At 43.9% G+C, this 18,406-nt stretch overlaps 1 protein-coding gene across 1 annotated transcript in view; it reads right to left on the bottom strand.

The window, feature by feature from the left end:
* Window positions 1-10,404: 10,404 nt before the first annotated feature.
* Window positions 10,405-18,406, bottom strand: part of COMMD10 (COMM domain containing 10) — a 171,338-nt gene continuing 163,336 nt past the window's right edge. Inside the window, exons 6-7 of the mRNA XM_050945999.1 lie at window positions 12,018-12,077; window positions 10,405-11,285 (exon numbers count right to left, since the gene is read on the bottom strand). Coding sequence (XP_050801956.1) covers window positions 11,247-11,285; window positions 12,018-12,077 — 99 coding nt within the window. The 3' untranslated portion in view covers window positions 10,405-11,246. The remainder of the gene's footprint in view (window positions 11,286-12,017; window positions 12,078-18,406) is intronic.

Below are 18,406 nucleotides of genomic sequence, written 5' to 3'. Positions count from 1 at the left end.
CAAGGACAGCTGGAATTGGTACCTCCAGAGGGTCAAGACCTCGCTGACCCGACCATATGGAGAAGTGCTTCCATTTAGCCAGGTAGATGGCCCTAGCTGACGGCTTCCTGATACCCAGCAGCACCTGCCTGACCTGCTAGGAGCACTGCAACTCAACAGGGTTCAGCCATGGAGCATTCAGGCTGTGAGGTGAAGGGACTTGAGGTTCGGATGGTGGAGGGAGCCCCAGTCCTGCGTGATCAGGTCCAGAATGAGGGGCAGTGTCAGGGGCACCTGAATGGACATGTGCAGGAGTGACATGTACCAATGGTGGCGCGCCCACACCAGAGCTATCAAGATTACCCTGGCATGATCCCTGAGAACTTTTAGAAGCACCCTGTGTATCAGGGGGAACGGAGGGAAGGCGTAGAGCAGACTGTCCTCCCATGGCTGAAGGAAGGCGGCTGACAGAGACCCCCGACTGCGGCCCAGGAGGGAGCAAAACCATCGGCACTTCCTGTTTTCCCTTGAAGCAAACAGGTCTAACCGGCGAAAGCCTCAGAGCTGGAAAATTAAGCGCACCACATCCCATCGGAGGGACCACTCGTGACCCTGGAACAAGTGGCTGAGGGTGTCTGCCAGACTGTTCTGCTCCCTTGGAAGATAGAACGTCGTCAGGTGAGTGGCACTGTAAATGCAGAAATCCCACAGCGCGAGGGCTTCCCTGCAGAGAGGAGAGGAGCGTGCACCCCCGTTTGTTGATATAAAAGACTGCTGCCGTGTTGTCCGAAAGGACTGAAACACACCTGCCGGCCAGGTGAGACCAGAAGGTCAAACACGCCAGGCGGACCGCTCTCAGCTCCCTGACATTGATATGCAACTCGAGGTCCTCCGGCGACCACAAGCCCTGCGTCCTGAGGCGTCCCAGGTGCATTCCCCAACCTTGATCTGAGGCGTTTGTCACCAGGGAGAGGGAGGGCTGTGGGGCAGCAAAGGGGACATCCATGAAGACTTCCCGTGGGTCGAGCCACCACCATAGCAAGCTCAGCACCAAGCGGTGAACGGACACCACTGAGTCCAGGGGGTCCCTGCCCGGGCGATAAACTTTTGCCCACCAGGACTGCAGCGGGAGAAGCTGGAGTCTGGCATGGACCACCACATAGGTGCATGCTGCCATGTGGCCCAGCAGCCGGAGGCAAACTCGCTCCGTGGTGACCAGGGCGCGGTGCAGTCCGAGGATGAGCTCGGAAATTGCATGGAACCTGGACTCCGGCAGATACGCTTTGGCATGTGTGGAGTCCAAAACCGCTCCTATGAATTCTATTCGTTGCGTCGGAGACTGGGTGGATTTGGCTTCGTTCAAGAGGAGGCCAAGATTGAGAAAGGTCCACCTGATGTAGCACACCTGGGTCTCTACCTGCTCCTTGGAGCGGCCCTTCATGAGCCAGTTGTCCAGGTATGCCCCGCCTGCGCAGGAAGGCCGCCACGACCGCCATGCACTTCGTGAAGACTCTGGGAGCAGTTGACAGGCCAAACGGGAGCACTGTGAACTGCAGATGGACGTCGGCCACGACGAACTTGAGGTACCGACGGTGCCGTGGAATTATGGCAACATGGAAATAGGTGTCCTTTAAGTCGAGGGTGGCATACCAAGCTCCTGGATCCAGGGAGGGGATGATCAAGGACAGGGAGACCATGCGGAAATTGAGTTTCCTCACAAACTTGTTCAGCCGCCGCAAGTCTAGGATGGGTCGTAGGCCCCCCTTTGCCTTCGGTATAAGGAAATACCGGGAGTAGAAGCCTTTGCCCCTGAGCTCCCGGAGGACTTCCTCCACCGCCCCTGCCTCCGTGAGGGACTTCACTTCTTGAATTAGAAGTTGCTCGTGAGAAGGGTCCCTGAAGAGGGACAGGGAGGGAGGTTGGTGGGGCAGAAGGGAGGAGAACTGGATAGAATATCCCCTCTCTACCATGTGCAGCACCCATTTGTCCGATGTAATTCGGGACCAAGTAGTCCTTTAAGCTATGGAGACGTTTGTCTGTTTTCTCCGAAAAGAGCGTCTGCCCTTCGAAGGGGAGGCCTTGAATCGTCTGCTGGACCTTATATGGCAGCCTGAGACCTGGAGCCAGGCCCCCCGCCGCATGACCAGGTCTGTGGACAGGGTGCGCGAGGCTCAGTCCGTCGCATCTAAGGCAGCCTCGAGGGAGGCTTGAGAGATCAGTTTGCCCTCCTCCACTAGGGCCGAAAACTCTGATCTCGAGTCCTGTGGAAGGAGCTCCGCAAACTTCGACATGGCCAAACAAGTGTTGTGGCCATATCGGCTTACTATAGCCTGTTGATTGGCAATGCGGAGTTGGAGTCCCCCTGTGGAGTACACCTTTCTACCAAAGAGCTCAAGTCTTTTTGCGTCCCTGCTCTTCGGTGTTAACCCCTGAAACCCTTGACGCTCCCGCTGGCTAGCCGCGTCTACTACCAGGGAGTCCGGGGAAGGGTGGGTGTACAGGTGTTCATGCCCTTTAAAGGGGACGAAGTAGTGTCGCTCCGTCCTCTTGGTGGTAGGGGCCAATGAGACTGGTGTTTGCCATAGGTTGTGGGACGTACCAGCTATAGTCTTTATCAGTGGGAGGGCCACCCTGGATGGTCCTGAGAGGGCCAGAATGTCCACTACAGGATCCGTGTCCACCTCGATCTCCTCCGCTTGGATTGTGAGGCTTTGAGCTACTCGCCGAAGCAACTGTTGGAGGATTCGAGTGTCCTCTAGGGCCGGTGCCGCAGCCGTGCCAGAGACCGCCTCGTCCGGGGAGGAGGACGAGGAGATTACATGGAGCGGCCCTTCCTCTGGTGCATGCAGCCCCTCGAGGTCCTGCCGCAGATGGTATTGAGGTTGCGGTGCCAGTTCTGAGTCTAAATGCGGAACCACAGCCAGTACTGGGGTTGCCAGTGAGCGACTTGGCGTATCATGCGGTGCCGGCGGAGCCTGAACGAAAGCCGTTGCCAGTGCCGCTGCCCGGTTAGGGGGTGCTGAACTTAACGATGGCACACCCCTGCCCGGCAACGGTGCCGGTGGGGGAGGCAGCTGCACCGGGCCCACCGACGTAGAGGACACCGAAGCCGACCGTGATCGAGGGCCAAAGTCCTGGCCTACCGACTGATGGTAGGCCCAGGGAGTCCAGAACAGCCACTGTGAGAGCGGCTGCCATTGTTGCTGCCACCGCGGGTAACATTGGTGGCTCACCCCTGACACCGATCTCCTGCTCCGCGACCGGCTGGAGCAATAGGAGTCTGCCTCTGAGTCTGAGGTCTCTGAGTACGAGGACCTGGGGGGAGCAGTGCCTGGTGCCAAAGGAGAGCGGTGCCGAGGCGGCGGGAGCCTCTCATCTGGTCCTGTGCCGCCTTCATAGCGCGGTGTGGGGAGGAAGGCAACAGCATGGCTGGCTTGCCTCTAGATTGCACTGGTGGACGGGCCACAGTAGGCAACTCCCTACGATGCGGGGAGGCTGGTGCCGGGAGACCCATTAGGCCTGAGGCCGCCTCGAACGCCTCCGGCATCGACGGGGGGCATATGTCTCCACTGAGGTCCGGGGAATTAGGCTGGTCTGGACTCAACCGCCCTCTCTGTGGTGCAGGAGTAGATGGAACCACCAAGGGCTGCAGCCCAGCCTGTCTGCTTACACCTGTGGATGGCGTCAGCCTCGGATCCTGCTGGGGTGACTGATCCCTCACCGGCTTCCTTCTCTTGGTGAGCACCGGCGAAGGTGAGCGTTGCCACACTGAGGCCGACTTCCTATGACCCGACTCCGTCCGGCGCCGACTTTTCAAAGTCTTGGGCTGGGCTCTAAGTCCTGATGCCGGTGCCGGGGCACTCCGCACCGAGGTCGATGTGCTGGACCCCACCTCGGCCAGTTCTGGGTCCGAGGGTGGTCGTAGGGCCGCCTCCATCAGGAGGACTCTAAATCTTTGAGCCCTGTCCTTAAGAGTTCGTGGGTAGAAGCCTCTACAGATAGAGCACCGGTCCTTTTGGTGGCTCTCTCCGAGGCACCTCAAAACACACAGAGTGCGGGTCACTCTTGGGCATGAATTTTTCGCAGTTCTTGCAGAGTTTGAACCCGGGGGACCCGGGCATGCCCCAGTGAGCGAAGACGACACTGGGGGGGGGACCCCCCCAACTACAAAAACTATATACAAAGATCTAAATAACTATAAAATAACTGAATACACAGACTAAACAGTAAGGATAGGACACTGCCAAAATGCTACGCAAGAGAAGTTCCAGCTAGCTGTTACCGGTGGTAAGAAGGAACTGAGGGGGTGGAGGGTCGGTGGGCCCCTTTATAGGGCGCTGTGGTGGCGCCACTCCAGGGGGCGCCCAGGCCGACCCTACAGACTCTGCTAGGGGGAAATCTTCCGGCTGGCGTGCACACAGCACGCACACACCTACTTTGAATGGGCATGAACAACCACTCAAAGAAGTAATGTACTACAACTTGCTGTTTTCTTACTGCTGCAACTATTTTGCATTCAGACAGTTAACAGGATAATGTACATGAAGTTAAAAGCTTCAAAACAACGGCAAACAGAGCTCAAGACTCGACATGGTTGAAAGTCTCTGTATTACAAAACAGAATATCAAGAGACTAATGGTCCAATGTTCAGAGGTGCAGAGTACCCACAAATCCCTGGAGAAAATCAGGCCATTTAAAATGTTACGTATAACTTTTTTTTGTATAAAATTTTAAACAATTCTCTGGATAACAAACTCAAGCTTGCATAAGAAAAGATTATTTAGCAGCCTTATTTTATCATCATCAGCTTGGCAGTAGTCTCAGTGTGAATATTCTAGCTCAATTCTGTACATTTATTGTGACATGGAATAGTTTGCACCATATAACTCAAGACATTTTGTATTCTTATCATTTGCTGCTGAGGGAAATCATATCAATATCGCATACTCAGCAAATAGAATTTATGTGTATCTTTGTTCTGATCATGAATCACATCTTAGCAGGAAATTAAAATCTACCATGTAATAAGACCAAATTCATGCTTACAAAACATATCAATAAAAATCCTGCTAATGTCTCTTCAGAGGATTTAACTTGACTATGTCGCATTAATCACCTCTGAAGTATAGAAATAACTCAAATTATTTTTCAGTATATGCAGACCTTGTGTTTACTTTTTCAGTTTCACAAGAAACTCTGGGTCAGCAGCACTGGCTATCATAAATCCCAATACTGCTGTGAGGTATACATTTTATTCTCTTTATTCAATCCGACATTACACATTAACTATTTTCTTATTATGATAATCTGGATAAATTAACGGCAGTTTTTAAGCACCAGGTTTTCAACATTATATTTGTCTAGACAACTTTGCTCATATTAATCCTTAAAAAAGAGGAAAAATGAGTTTATAAAATAGTACCATGTTCCTCAGGGTATCCCCAGACTCATTACTTTTCAGTCTGATAACTGAGAACTACTGTAAACCAATATGTAAATTAAACGGACCGCATTCACTGCTAACAAACAAAAAGAACAAAATTCTTAAATGATCAAGGAACCAGCAACAAATTAGTTACTCAATAGATGTGGTCTTCTAATAATGATGGAGCAGAAATGTTACTATTTTTGTGGATACTTTGACAATGTTCTCACAAGCTAGGCCGATTCCAAATAAGGTCAGTCTCTTGAACAGGTTTCACTGTATTATTGTGTCCTTGTTGTGTTAGTTTATTTATTCTTTCCCTTTTCTAGGGCTGCATGTAAGATCAGGCAGGAATGACACTGAGCAACGTAGGTATGAATAATGCATGTGTAGACACCCGACTACATTTAGAAAATAATTTTTCCATGGCTTGTGACCTTTCTTGAGCCCTTCAAAATAAACAAATACTCACTGTAGCAGGGTGCTGGTGCAAAAGCACCTAATTAGCCCCTGCCCAGTCAGCTCCAATCTGGGGAAGCAGATTGGGGCTGATGGAATAGGCTTGATGCTGGCAACACCTGCTGGCCTGACAAGCCAGGGGCTATTAAGGCTGGGGGGCAGCCAGGGAGAAGTCAGTCAGGGAGGGAACTGGAGGCTTCCTAGCTGAAGGCTCACTCTGCCTGTAAAAGAGGTTGAATAATCCTGTAAAGCTTGTAAATAGACAGACACTGGGGGTGGGATAACTGTAAATAAATAAAGATACGGGTGCTGCACAACCCTGAAGCCTCTCTGAGCCTTACTGGGGCAGCAAGCGGGCCCCAGGAAGAGGGGTGGGTCATCAACCCTGTTACACTCACCAAACAGAACCAGTTTCATTAATATACAGTAAACATTTATGGAAACTTTTGACATCAATTTTCAGTATAATTAGCAGGAAAAGAAAAAAAGACAGCACAATCTCCTGATCCTGTTGAAAACTAACAGAACAGGTGAATCCAAAGAAGGAAGTAACCATAACAAAATGTTAAACTTTTTCATTCTGTGAAGAATGGGAAGATTTATCTATGCTTACCTGAAAATAAGGTCCACAGACACCTTACAATGAATATGCCAGCCAGCTTGCAGGTTGGAGGCAGAACCAGACATATCAGTCACTGACAGCAGGGAAATGCCCCAACTTCTGAAGTTCCCTTCAGTTGAAATAACCTCTACAGACAGGTTGACTCAGATCTACTTTTCTAAATTGCAGTTTGTATTAAGAGAAGAAGCCAATTTCTACTATTACAGAGCATGGTAAATTCCATGGAAAGACAATAAACCCAAATCCTTGCATGTTAATTTCCATCCCTATTCTGGATGATCCATTTTCTCTAGTGTGGGCCAGATCTGCAGATCTTACTACCTGAATAAAGGACATTCACAGAAAATTTAACCTATTCTTCATGCTAAAGTCAACAGATCTGTTATGATGGGATTTTTATGGGAGCAGTTTACCTCCAGGATGGGCTCATTCTTTATACGTGGACATCCAAAATGGGACAGATTACATACAATATCTCGTCAGTCTTTCCCCAGGCACTAAGGTGTAGCAAAGACTTCTGTCAAAAGACAGGAAATGGCATTAGCTAAGATTGGATGACCAATATGCAGAATTCAGTGAATCTATGTATTGATGGCCACACGGTCACCCAGCAGATCTCAATACAGGAAACATGACTCCCTGCCTTGAGATAGCCATCAGTTCTAAGGATTGGATTTTGATGCTTAGGAAGGAATATTTCTTGAATTTATTAGGGAATGAATGTTATGACAATTGTAAGGCCTACCTGTCTGAATTAAAAGTACAATATGGATTGTGTTAGAGAAAGTTTGCAACTTCAAATAAAGTACTCAACTGATTGGAGATAGTAGCCAGGAGGTCTACTCTAATGGACAGGAAGTGTAATGACACTCCCTGCAGACATTCAATCTGGGTACTAGTGTAGGGAGCAGAGTAAGATTCCAAGGTCATGCTCCATAACCTACAGGGCTGGATTAAAGTTGATCACATAATATGCACTAGCTTAGGCCACACCTCTACAAAGGTCATAAGGAATCATTTAGTGTTCCCTTTTTCTTGAACATTTATAATACAGACACCTGATCTCTTTGCTTGGAGACTCATGCATCCACATTAAGGCCCTCCTGGAGGAACTCAAGGCTATGTTTCTCTGGTTTAACATGGCAGTTAAACTGTGGAACAGGAGATGTCTCTCTAGGGTAGGGCCAAATCCAGTCATTTTCTTCCCAGTTATTTTGAGAAGCATATCAGACACAATTACTGTTATCCATGAAAGGAGCAGAGCTCTGAGACATTAATGAATCACTATGGTCCAGATAGTGGATGTCATGCTCTCTCTTTCTAGTACCCATTCCCTGAGCTGAATTGGAAAGATCCCTTCAAAATAAAATCTGATTCTCAGAATTCATCAGTTGAGGGAGTGAAGAATATACAATTGGAACTAGATCTCTATCAAGGGGTGAGATGCAGAGGGGATACCTGAATATATGTTGTGAACTCTGGATCACTGAAACATTCCTGTGTATGAGATCAGAGTTTTCAACAGGTTCCAATAAGAATAGGATTTTTGGTTCTGTGACACTTGTTTTGCATTTTCATTTTCCGTTAATATTTTTCTGGGATGAGACCTTTTACCTGATAGTATTTATCCTCAGTCCAGGCCTATTACTGACCTCCTTAGCACTACAAGTCTGTGTTTATCACGAATTCAAGGTACTCCTGGAACTGTATCACTCTGTATGTTTGCTTCAGCTTTCTCTGTGTACAGAACCCTAAAGAGAAAAAAAAATGTCTGGGAAGAGATCAGATGAATTTCCTTCTTCTCTAAAGCAATATTACTGTTACCATGATACTAGGAACACATGTAAGATCAATCATAGTGATCAAAGTAAGGGCAAATGGATGGGATCCTTTTTTTTTTCAAAACGTAAGAATGCTAGGTATGGTAAAATGGGAATGCTTTGAAGACAGGCCTTTTGCAGGAACTTATTTAGATGCTTCAGACAGGGCCCTGCTCCATTTGTCCCCAGTTCTCTGAGGCTAGAAATAGGATGGTGAGCAGGCTGTAAAAGCTTTCATCTGTTGGGAATGGGAAAAAGTTGTTCTTATCCTTCACAGCTCCATAGGGTACGCCCCCATGGACAATGTCATGTGACCTTATCTGATCAAAGTTATAGGTAGCCCTTTTAGTTCCAAAATCAAAGAGACTGGCATCAATCAGGGTCTAACTCCAGATAGGGCTGGTTGGATAGCTCTGAGGCAACAAAAGGCAGCTACTGAAGCTGCACTTATTCTAGCTAGCACTTGTATGAATGTATTTTCTCCTGGTGTATTTCACAGACTGCTTCAGCTTGCCCTATAACCTGTATTCCTTTCTATATAATCTGGGAGAAGCCAGGAATGTAAGCCAACTTTTCTGATGACTGAATAGTCTCAGTTGTCCATAACATTTCCCACTGTATCACTAAGATAGCTGGGAACTGATTTGATCCCAAAGCCCCATATACCAGCATGAACAGATTTGAATACCATTCTTTTATTTCACTCTCTTCCAGGGAGAAGCCGTTAGCCGTATGATTTTCAGACTGAGAAAGACCATACTTGCAATATTGCTCATCCATGTTAGTATTGTTTGTGAAAGCATGCAGGGACACAGAGTGTCAGATAACAATTCATATTAGATTGTGTGTTTATTTTTGTTGGTCTGATGCCACCTGAGTTTTCACGGCCAGAGGACGGCACTGAGACGATGCCTGCCTGAAGCTGCCCATGAAGAGCGAGAAGGCTACTCTTTCAGGTAAAAACGTCTCCTAGTTAGAAATGCTGAGGCCCTTTTTACTAGGCAAAAAATAGTTATGATTACCTTCGGTAGTGATAAGGTGTTAAATTTTGACTAGTGCACACTGAGACCTTTATTGGCCTTCTAGAATGGAGATGGTCAGGAAGGGAAAGTAGAAAAAAATGGCAAGCCAAAAGGCTCCTTGCAGCCTGCTGGAGTCAAAACTGATTATGAGGCAAATGGAAATGCTAGCAAACAATGCACTCAGCTGAAGCAGAGACGTTCATTTTGTTTTTAAGATTCAGTTAAGATACAACTAAGCATATTATGTTAGATTAAGACAGGTCAATCTACCCATTTAATTTTGGTGTTGTGTCAATCTTGAAGTTCAAAATGTTTGCTTTCTGCCCCATGAAAAACAATACTGATTCAATATGCGTCAAGTGTACAATTTTTTTTTGTATTGCCTCTGCCCAGTGGGATCACTGCATTGATGGTATCACACTATACTGCAAGTGTGGTGGTATGTTATCAGCAATTAAAATTTTCCTTCAGTAGATATGTTTGCCCCTATTGGTTGTGATCTCTTTGGTGCCCTTTACTCACTCTTCTGAGTAGGCCGCTGTCCTCAAAACCTTTCCTCTAATCTTACAGCCACTGAAGAGTTCACTTCTCTTGTTTGAAATTTTGGAACTGATAACATCCTTCCTAAAAACAAAGTGAGTTGGTGATCTCTTATACAATATATGCCACAAATTAGGCACAAGGGGACCCAAATCCCAGATACTCAAAGTATGTTTTTGGTGATACTTAAAACTCATGTCATCCCCAAACTGAGATCTCAAGAGAACGCCTACCAAATGCTGCACTGGGCGTTAACCAGGCCCACTGGAGGATTTGGAAGTGAAAGTGCAAAGCCATGTTCACAAAGTTGTTTAGCTGAAAAAAAGGCATGATAACATCTTGAATTTCTATTTCTTTTCACCTCCTATTAGCCCAGAATGGAAGATTCACTTACCTTTCCTATTATTAAGATAAAGTTTGTTTTCTGCAGTGACAGGCAAGATGAGGACTTCTAGCCCTCTAACAGGATCAACTGCTACTGGACTTAAGTTCATCCCACAATAATGTGAAAATATTGTTAACTTGGATTTTGAGAGATTTCACTTTATGAATATTTTTACTTACTTTAATAAAAACAGACAATATTAGGAAGGATCAATGAATGGCTTTCAGGAATTTGGTCTCCTGACTAGTTCAGTGTTCTTAACAATCTATTCTCATCCTCCCTTTTTATACTCAGTGATTATTATTATTTCTTATCTGTACTACTGCAGTCCCCAGGAGCCCTAGTTAATCTCAATGTTAAGAGCAAATATTCAAATCAGTGACATCATCAAGAACAAAAAGAAACCAAAAATGAATATAAATGCAACTAAATCGAATTAAATGACCCAAACTAAGACAACCAACTTTTTTCATTTTTTATTTATGTATTTTGGCTAATTTGCAATCAACACTATCTGCAGAGGGGAGAGAGGGAAGGGAGAAATTCAAAAGGATGGAGACAATTCTGTCTGTTTTTTGACTACTACTACTAATGTTACTCCTTAAGTTCTATATTCTTTTAATAACTTTGATACAGATTTTATTCCTGTCCCTCACTAGTATGTGAATTGCCATCAGATGTGTAATGAATCAAGCAACACAGGTAATAAAGTATAAAAGAACTATAAACCAACAGTATGGTATTACATTTTTTTCTCACGTAACACTGTTAACAAATGCTGTTAGTTCAAAAACAAGAGAAAATCAATTAGAAGCTCAGAACTCTTAACAATGATCTCCCTTGGCTAATGTTACTGGTCTAAGAGGAGATAAGCCATATAATTTTACAGGAAGCAACCTATTGAATTCATCAGCGAACATAGCTTGGCAATCTATCTTCAATTCAAAATAATGAGGTGGCAGGAGTGCGAGGGAGAAACAAGTCTTCAAAAACATCACGTAAGGGAATCCAGCTGTGCTTGTATAGTCTCCAGCTATTTAAAGCAACAACAACAAAAAAGAATTCATATAAAATGTTGTGTAGAAACATGCAAACAGACAAGAAATAACTGAATCTGCAACTATGGATATTAAATCTATTCATATGGCAATACAAAATTCCTACTCATGAATATTTGTTTTTACATGAAGCTATTAGAATTCACTGCTGCAGTTTAAATATTCAAATTTTAAAGAAACAGTTGTCTAAGTACTTCCTTTTTTGCATGCACAGCTGTTTTGATGTGAATTTCCAATGCATAATAACAAAGTAAAAAAATAATAAGAGCTTATTTTGACTGGATTAAGAGCCTAGCATTTTGGGCTGAGGACAACACACAAAAACACTTCTTCCAGATTGCTCCTCCCGTTAGTCCTCAGCGACTCTTCTAGATTTAACAGCAAGATATATTTAAGAATGACCAAACCACTGTATTAAATTTATTCTAACACTGAATGCAATCACGATTTTTAAAAATGCTTTATATGCAAACTAACAAATTAAATGATTTAATAAAATTATTTTCATTTTTGTTCTAGTTTCATCAGATTTTACTCATATAAGCAAATGATTCTTGCTGAGGAGCATAAGGTGTTTACAAAGGAAGTTAAGTGCAAGCATCTCTGCAGTACGGGGAAACAGTGATGCAGGAGTATTTAATATGAGATTTATCAGTTTGAAATAGTCCTTAAAATATATTTGGAAATGGTAATGGTAAAAGCTGGACCTTGTTATAGAACTCAAACAGCTCCTGATGACTGAATTCCACAAACACTTTCTCCAGGTTCTATGAAGAAAAAATAAAAAGGAGGGAATTAGTGTCTTCTTTTTTTTAATTTTCTTACTCTTCATTTATAAACAGAATGTTAATTTGTCATTGACTTTTGGGTTTAAGTTTAGCTGGAATGTACAATACCTGCATCACTAACTTTAATTGTTTCTAAAGATCACAATGTCCCTAGTAAATACACATTCCATTTTAGCAAATAACTTAGGCATACAATTACCTCTGTTCTTCTGGAAGCGATTCCACAAACCACAATAAAATATGTGCTAGGAAAAGAATGATTTCATTATCTATTTTTTTAAGTTGCAGATAAAACCGAAGATTATATTTCACTTTTCTCAGCAGTCCATTTGAGACCTAGTAAATACCATTATGCAGAGACACTGGAGGCAGTGTATTTGATTGAACTTACACATCCATTAATGCAATACACCAGCTCAGAGCTAATAGCTCCATCATTAATCTAACAGTTATGATCTTAACATGCTGAGATTGCTATCGTCATTTACGCACAGTCTCAGCCAAAGTTAACAACACAACAGATTCAAAGTAGTGCTTAAACACTAATAAAACTCAAAATAACACAATTGATAGAAACTACTGTGGATAAAACAGATGGTAGATAATAACCCTCTGCACGCATGTGCTTGTGTGTGTTGTGAAGGGGGTTAAATAAAAAATTCTATCCTGCTTTACTTGCTTACACAAAACAGGTAGTTTAATGCTTGCCACTGATTTCATTAGATTACTGATCTGGCAGATGCATTCCCACTTCATACAATGTTATTTTGGTGTTTCAAAGAAAAATGGTGGGAGTCTGTGTGAAGAAACATCCAATTTGACTGCACAGTATTATTAGCTATTTGCATTACTGCTGCATCCACAGATACCAATCAGGATTAGAGTCCCAATGTGCTAAGGGATGTACAACCATGAAGTAAGAGTAAGAAGTTGCTGCCCTGAAGCGTTTACATCAAGATTTAAACAAAAGGAAAATGTGTTAGTGTGGCGGACAAACAACAATGGGGGCAATTAGTTTGCACAGACCAGCTAAGTGTGCGCATTTGAACTTCTTAAAATAAACCAGATATAATAATGCATCTCAATACATCACTAAGTTTCTCCTGCTACCACTGTTTACATTGAAGAGAGACATAATAAAGAGGGAAATAAAAAGGAAGATAAATTAGTTCATTTGTCTTTCTATGGGCTCTATAGCTTCTTATGTTACTGTTATTTTTCCACATCTACTTTTCTTAGTTTACCATGTCACTTTCTTATATTCTTGTCACTGAATCTATAATCATTATTCAATATACTATATGTCAGTGCTTGACTTTCCAGGAGCTATACATGTTCTTCATGATAACAATGGCATTTTCAAAAAAGCCTTCTAAGGCTCGGTATATAAAATGTGTCTACGGTCCTGTCAATACATAAAATTTGCACCAATTTAACAAAATTAGTTTAGAAACCAATCTAGTTAAAATGGTGCCAACTCCTTGTGTGTACTCTCTTAAATTAGTTTAATAGTACCTTGTAACAGTGCATCTTAAGTTAGTATGGAAATCTTTGCATTTACCAAGGACTTAGGGCCAGATTTTGTTCTGAGTTAAAATGGTGTCAATCTGGAATTAACTCAATTTACACTGGCCCAATGATGTCACAGAAGTAGCTGGAGAACTGAGTACTTAAGTTAAGTAATGCCTAATAGTTACTGCTAAAATGAGATATTAAAAGCCATAAAATTACAGGGCCAGCATGTTGCTCCAATGCCACCTTCTCTTCTCTACAGAGAGGGCTTCTTTCCAAGGATTTCAAGAAGGTTAACAAAGCCCAGAAATGGACCAGTAATTTGTATGAGAGATAAGTCTTCCCTCTGTGAGAGGGAACAAGCCAATTCTGGGAATGGGATGGTGAATCAAAAAAATCAAAGAAACAGTGGTTCTTTTTGCCATGATTCCAGCTGATCCCCTCTCCAGAGAACATAATCCATTGACAGGAAAGTAAAAGTGTTTGTAAGAAATTCTATCAGCTAAGAAACCAAAAGAAAGCAAACAAGTGGTTTCTGTAGAAGCAAAAAGAAAAAAACCCATACACAGTATGAAATGGATCATCATTCAAGACTTCAGGTTTGGCATTTGCAGTTTCACTGCTTTAAAAAAAAAGAACGTAAGATAAATACTCTGAAAAGTAAAGGAGCAAAGTAAAAGAGATATTATATTACTTACAGTTTAGTAGTCATATTAAATAAAGTTCTGGTGAGCTTGTATAAGTATCAATCAAGATTTGACATCTGCCACTACTGCTCATAATTAACCAAGTTATGAGCAGTTTCACATACAGAGGTTACACTGAAAATATTTTCTTTATTACTCTTCTTTAAGTACACATGTGAATAAAATGTTCCCGCAGTCTCCCCCACCCATTGGAATTCTGGGTTGAGATCCCAATGCAAAAACAGTGTCGCGGGTGATTCTGGGTAGATGTCGTCACTCAATCATTCCTCCGTGACAGCAACGGCAGACAATCATTTCGCGCCCTTTTTCCCTGGATTGCCCTGGCAGACGCCATAGCATGGCAACCATGCAGCCCATTTAGCCTTTTGTCACTGTCACCATATGTGTACTGGATGCTGCTGACAGACGTGGTACTGCAGTGCTACCTAGTAGCATTCATTTGCCTTTGCAAGCTGGCAGAGATGGTTACCAGCTATAGCACCGTCTGCAATTGGAAATCGGCGATGATGGTTATCAGTCCTTTAGTACCGCCTGCTGCTGTCATGGGCGCTCCTGGCTGGCCTCGCTGGGGTCAGCCAGGGGCACATGGACTAAAATGGGAATGACTCCCCAGGTCATTCCCTTCTTTATGTTTTGTCTAAAAATAGAGTCAGTCCTGCCTGGAATATGGGGCAAGTGTACTAGAGCCCCATAGATCCCGCAGAAATGATGATGCCATTCTAGGGGGTGCCCCTGCAACAACCCCACCCATTGCTTCCTTCCTCCCCCAACCCTCCTGGGCTACCGTGGCAGTGTCCCCCCTATTTGTGTGATGAAGTAATAAAGAATGCACGAATAAGAAACAGTGACTTTTTAGTGAGATAAAATGAGGAGGCAGCCTCCTACTGCTATGATAGTCCAGGCAGTACAGATTCTTCATTAGACATGGAGCTCAGCCCCTAGTTGCTATGATGAGGATGGTTTTCAATCCTTTTGCACCGTCTGCCGGGAATGACCAGGAGTCATTCCCATTGTTACCCAGGCGCCCCCGGCTGACCTCACCGAGGCCAGCCAGGAACACTCATGGGATGATGAGGACGGTTTTCCACCATTTTGCACCGTCTGCCATCAGGAAAGGAAAGGGAGGGGATGCTGCTGTTCAGCGCCGCAGCACCACGTCTATCAGTAGCATGCAGTAGACATACGGTAACATTGAAAAAAAACGAGAAACGATTTTTTCCCCTTTTCTTTCATGGGAGGGAGGAAGTAAATTGACAAGATATACCCTGAACCACCTGGGACAATGTTTTTGACCCTTCAGGCATTGGGAGCTCAGCCAAGAATGCAAATGCTTTTCAGAGACTGTGGGGACTGTGGGATAGCTGGATTCCTCAGTCCCCATTCTCTCCCTCCATGAGCGTCCATTTGATTCTTTGGCTTTCCGTTTTGCTTGTCACGCAGCACTGTGTTGAGTCCCTGCTGTGGCCTCTGTCTGGAGATTTTTTCAAAGGCTTTGGCATTTCGTCTTCTGGAATGGAGCTCTGATAGAACAGATTTGTCTCCTCATAAAGCGATCAGATCCAGTATCTCCCGTACAGTCCGTGCTGATCAGCACTCCATGCTGGGTAAACAGGAAATGAAATTCAAAAGTTCGTGGGGCTTTTCCTGTCTACCTGGCCAGTGCATCCGAGTTCAGATGGCTTTCCAGAGCGGTCACAATGGTGCACTGTGGGATACCGCCCAGAGGCCAACATCGTCGAATTGCAGCCACACTAACCCTAATCTGACATGGCAATACTGATTTCAGTGCTACTCCACTTGTCGGGGAGGAGTACAGAAATCGGTTTCAAGAGCCCTTTAAATTGATATAAAGGGCTTCGTTGTGTGGACAGGTGCAATGTTAAATCAGTTTAACGCTGCTAAATTCAGTATAAATGTGTAGTGTAGACCAGGCCTAAGTGTCATAACTCGGTCATAGGAATATAATTCTATGCCAGCCTAGGCTTCTGTCAACATTAATGGTTGCCACAATTACTAACTATCTATTACTCATATTCTGGTGAACATAAACTATGTTCAGAGCCAATCACAATTAAACTATAACTGAGTCAGGGGACCAGGTTACTACCCAGCTGTCTAATGACTCAGCAGAATAGATGGGATCCAAAAATCAGGTTAAAACCTTGGCTCATCCAAGGCTTTCGCTCAGGTACAGGATTACAATTAGGTCCTATCTACACTAAAACGTCTATATATTTTTCAATTGAGTCAAGGGACAAAAATGTTGTAGCCACAACCTACTGACTCAGTTGCCATTGTAAAGTATATAGTCTTGCTTGGTCTGTCTATGTCTTTTATCCATCCATTCAGGTTTTTGTAAGGGCTTGTCTACACTACCACACAGGGTCGATCTAAGATACACAACTTCAGCTACGTGAATAACATAGCTGAAGTCAACATACTTAGATCTACTTATCGTGGTGTCTTCACTGTGGTAAGTCAACAGCTGACACTCTACCATTGACTCCACTTGCGCTTCTCGTTCTGGTCGAGTACCAGAGTCAATGGGAGAACGCACAGCAGTCGACTTATTGTGTCTATATTAGACGCAATAAATCAACCCACGCTGGATCAATCACTGCCTACCGATCCGGCAGGTAATGTAGAGAAGCCCTAAGAGTGCCCATCACTATAGTATCTGATAGCCTCCCAAAGTACAAATACAGAAAAACCACCTTTGCGACCACCTCTAAAGAGAGGCCACTTGTCACGAGCAGCTATTTGCAGAGGTCATGGAACATTTTCCCTCTACAATTTAAATGTGAAGAGCAATGACTCATCATCTGTGACCGGCGACCATATTTGTTTACTCCTAGCCATTAAAAACGAGTTTGTAGGAAAAACTGATCTTCCTTACTTCTGTGCTGCTGTTAGTAGTGGCGCTGCCTTCAGAGCTGGACGCCCAGCCACCACTCTCCGGCTGCCCAGCTCTGAAGGCCATGCAGCCGTCAGCAGCAGTGCAAAAGGAAGGGTACCAACACCTTACTAAATATTATGAAATGAGTAAATTAACATATTTAGCCACCTAATATTACTGAATACATATTTAACTGGTTAATTTTAACCCTAATGCTATTTTGCTTCATACATCTCCATGAAATCTAGTTTCATCCTTACTTTCCTCCCCTGCCAATAATGTACCAGTTTGAGAACTTCTGGACAAGTCAAATAAGTCTAATTGATTAGGGCTGTTTTCCCCAACTTTAATTTCCCCATTACTCTCTATTCGCATTTTTATAGTCACTAAATTCTCCCCAATCTCTGACATGGGGTTTTTTGGCACTGGTTTTGCTACAAAATAAAATTCTATTATCGGGAATGTAATTCATCTTTATTAGTTTATGCTGGCTGGTGCTCATCAGTTCTGAAAGTGACCAATTACCTATTACTGCACCGTGTCACTCAACTCATAAAATCATTCACAAAAAAATTAACAGCTGTATGGACAATATTATATCCCTACATGTACAGCAATCACCACATAATTCATACCAGGCTGCAAAAGAGCAGGGCTATGTAGAGTACATTACCACAACACACACTACTCTAGCTCACTATTAAAATGGTCTTTCAAAGGCTCCCTGAACTGCAGAGCTCCATATCGAGTTCTGCTAACAGCACTTGTATCTGGCTGTTCAAATTCAGCAGACAGCTGTTCCATATCTGTCCTCCACTCCAGTACAATTTTTTCCCCCTTTGCTTCACAGATATTATACAGGACATGGCAGGCAGCTATAGCCATTGAGATATTTCTCAGTGAAGTCCAATCTTGTGAGTAAACAATGCCAGCATCCCTTCAAATGACCAAAGGCACATTCAGCTGTCATTCTGCACCTGCTAAGCTGGTAATTGAAGCATTCCTTGGTCCTCTTAAGATGGCTGATGTATGGCTTCATTAGCCAGGGGAGCAAGGAGTAGGCTTGGTTGCCCAGGATCACTATTGGCATTTCAGCATTGCCAGTGGTAATCCACCGGTTGGGAAAGAAATTCTCTGCTTGCAGATTTCTTAACAATCCAGTGTTCTTAAAGATGAGAGCATCGCACACCTTC

The sequence above is a fragment of the Gopherus flavomarginatus genome, chromosome 3 (assembly GCF_025201925.1).
Source record: "Gopherus flavomarginatus isolate rGopFla2 chromosome 3, rGopFla2.mat.asm, whole genome shotgun sequence".
Classification (NCBI taxonomy): Eukaryota; Metazoa; Chordata; order Testudines; family Testudinidae; genus Gopherus; species Gopherus flavomarginatus.
This window is presented reverse-complemented; position numbering and strand designations above follow the sequence as displayed.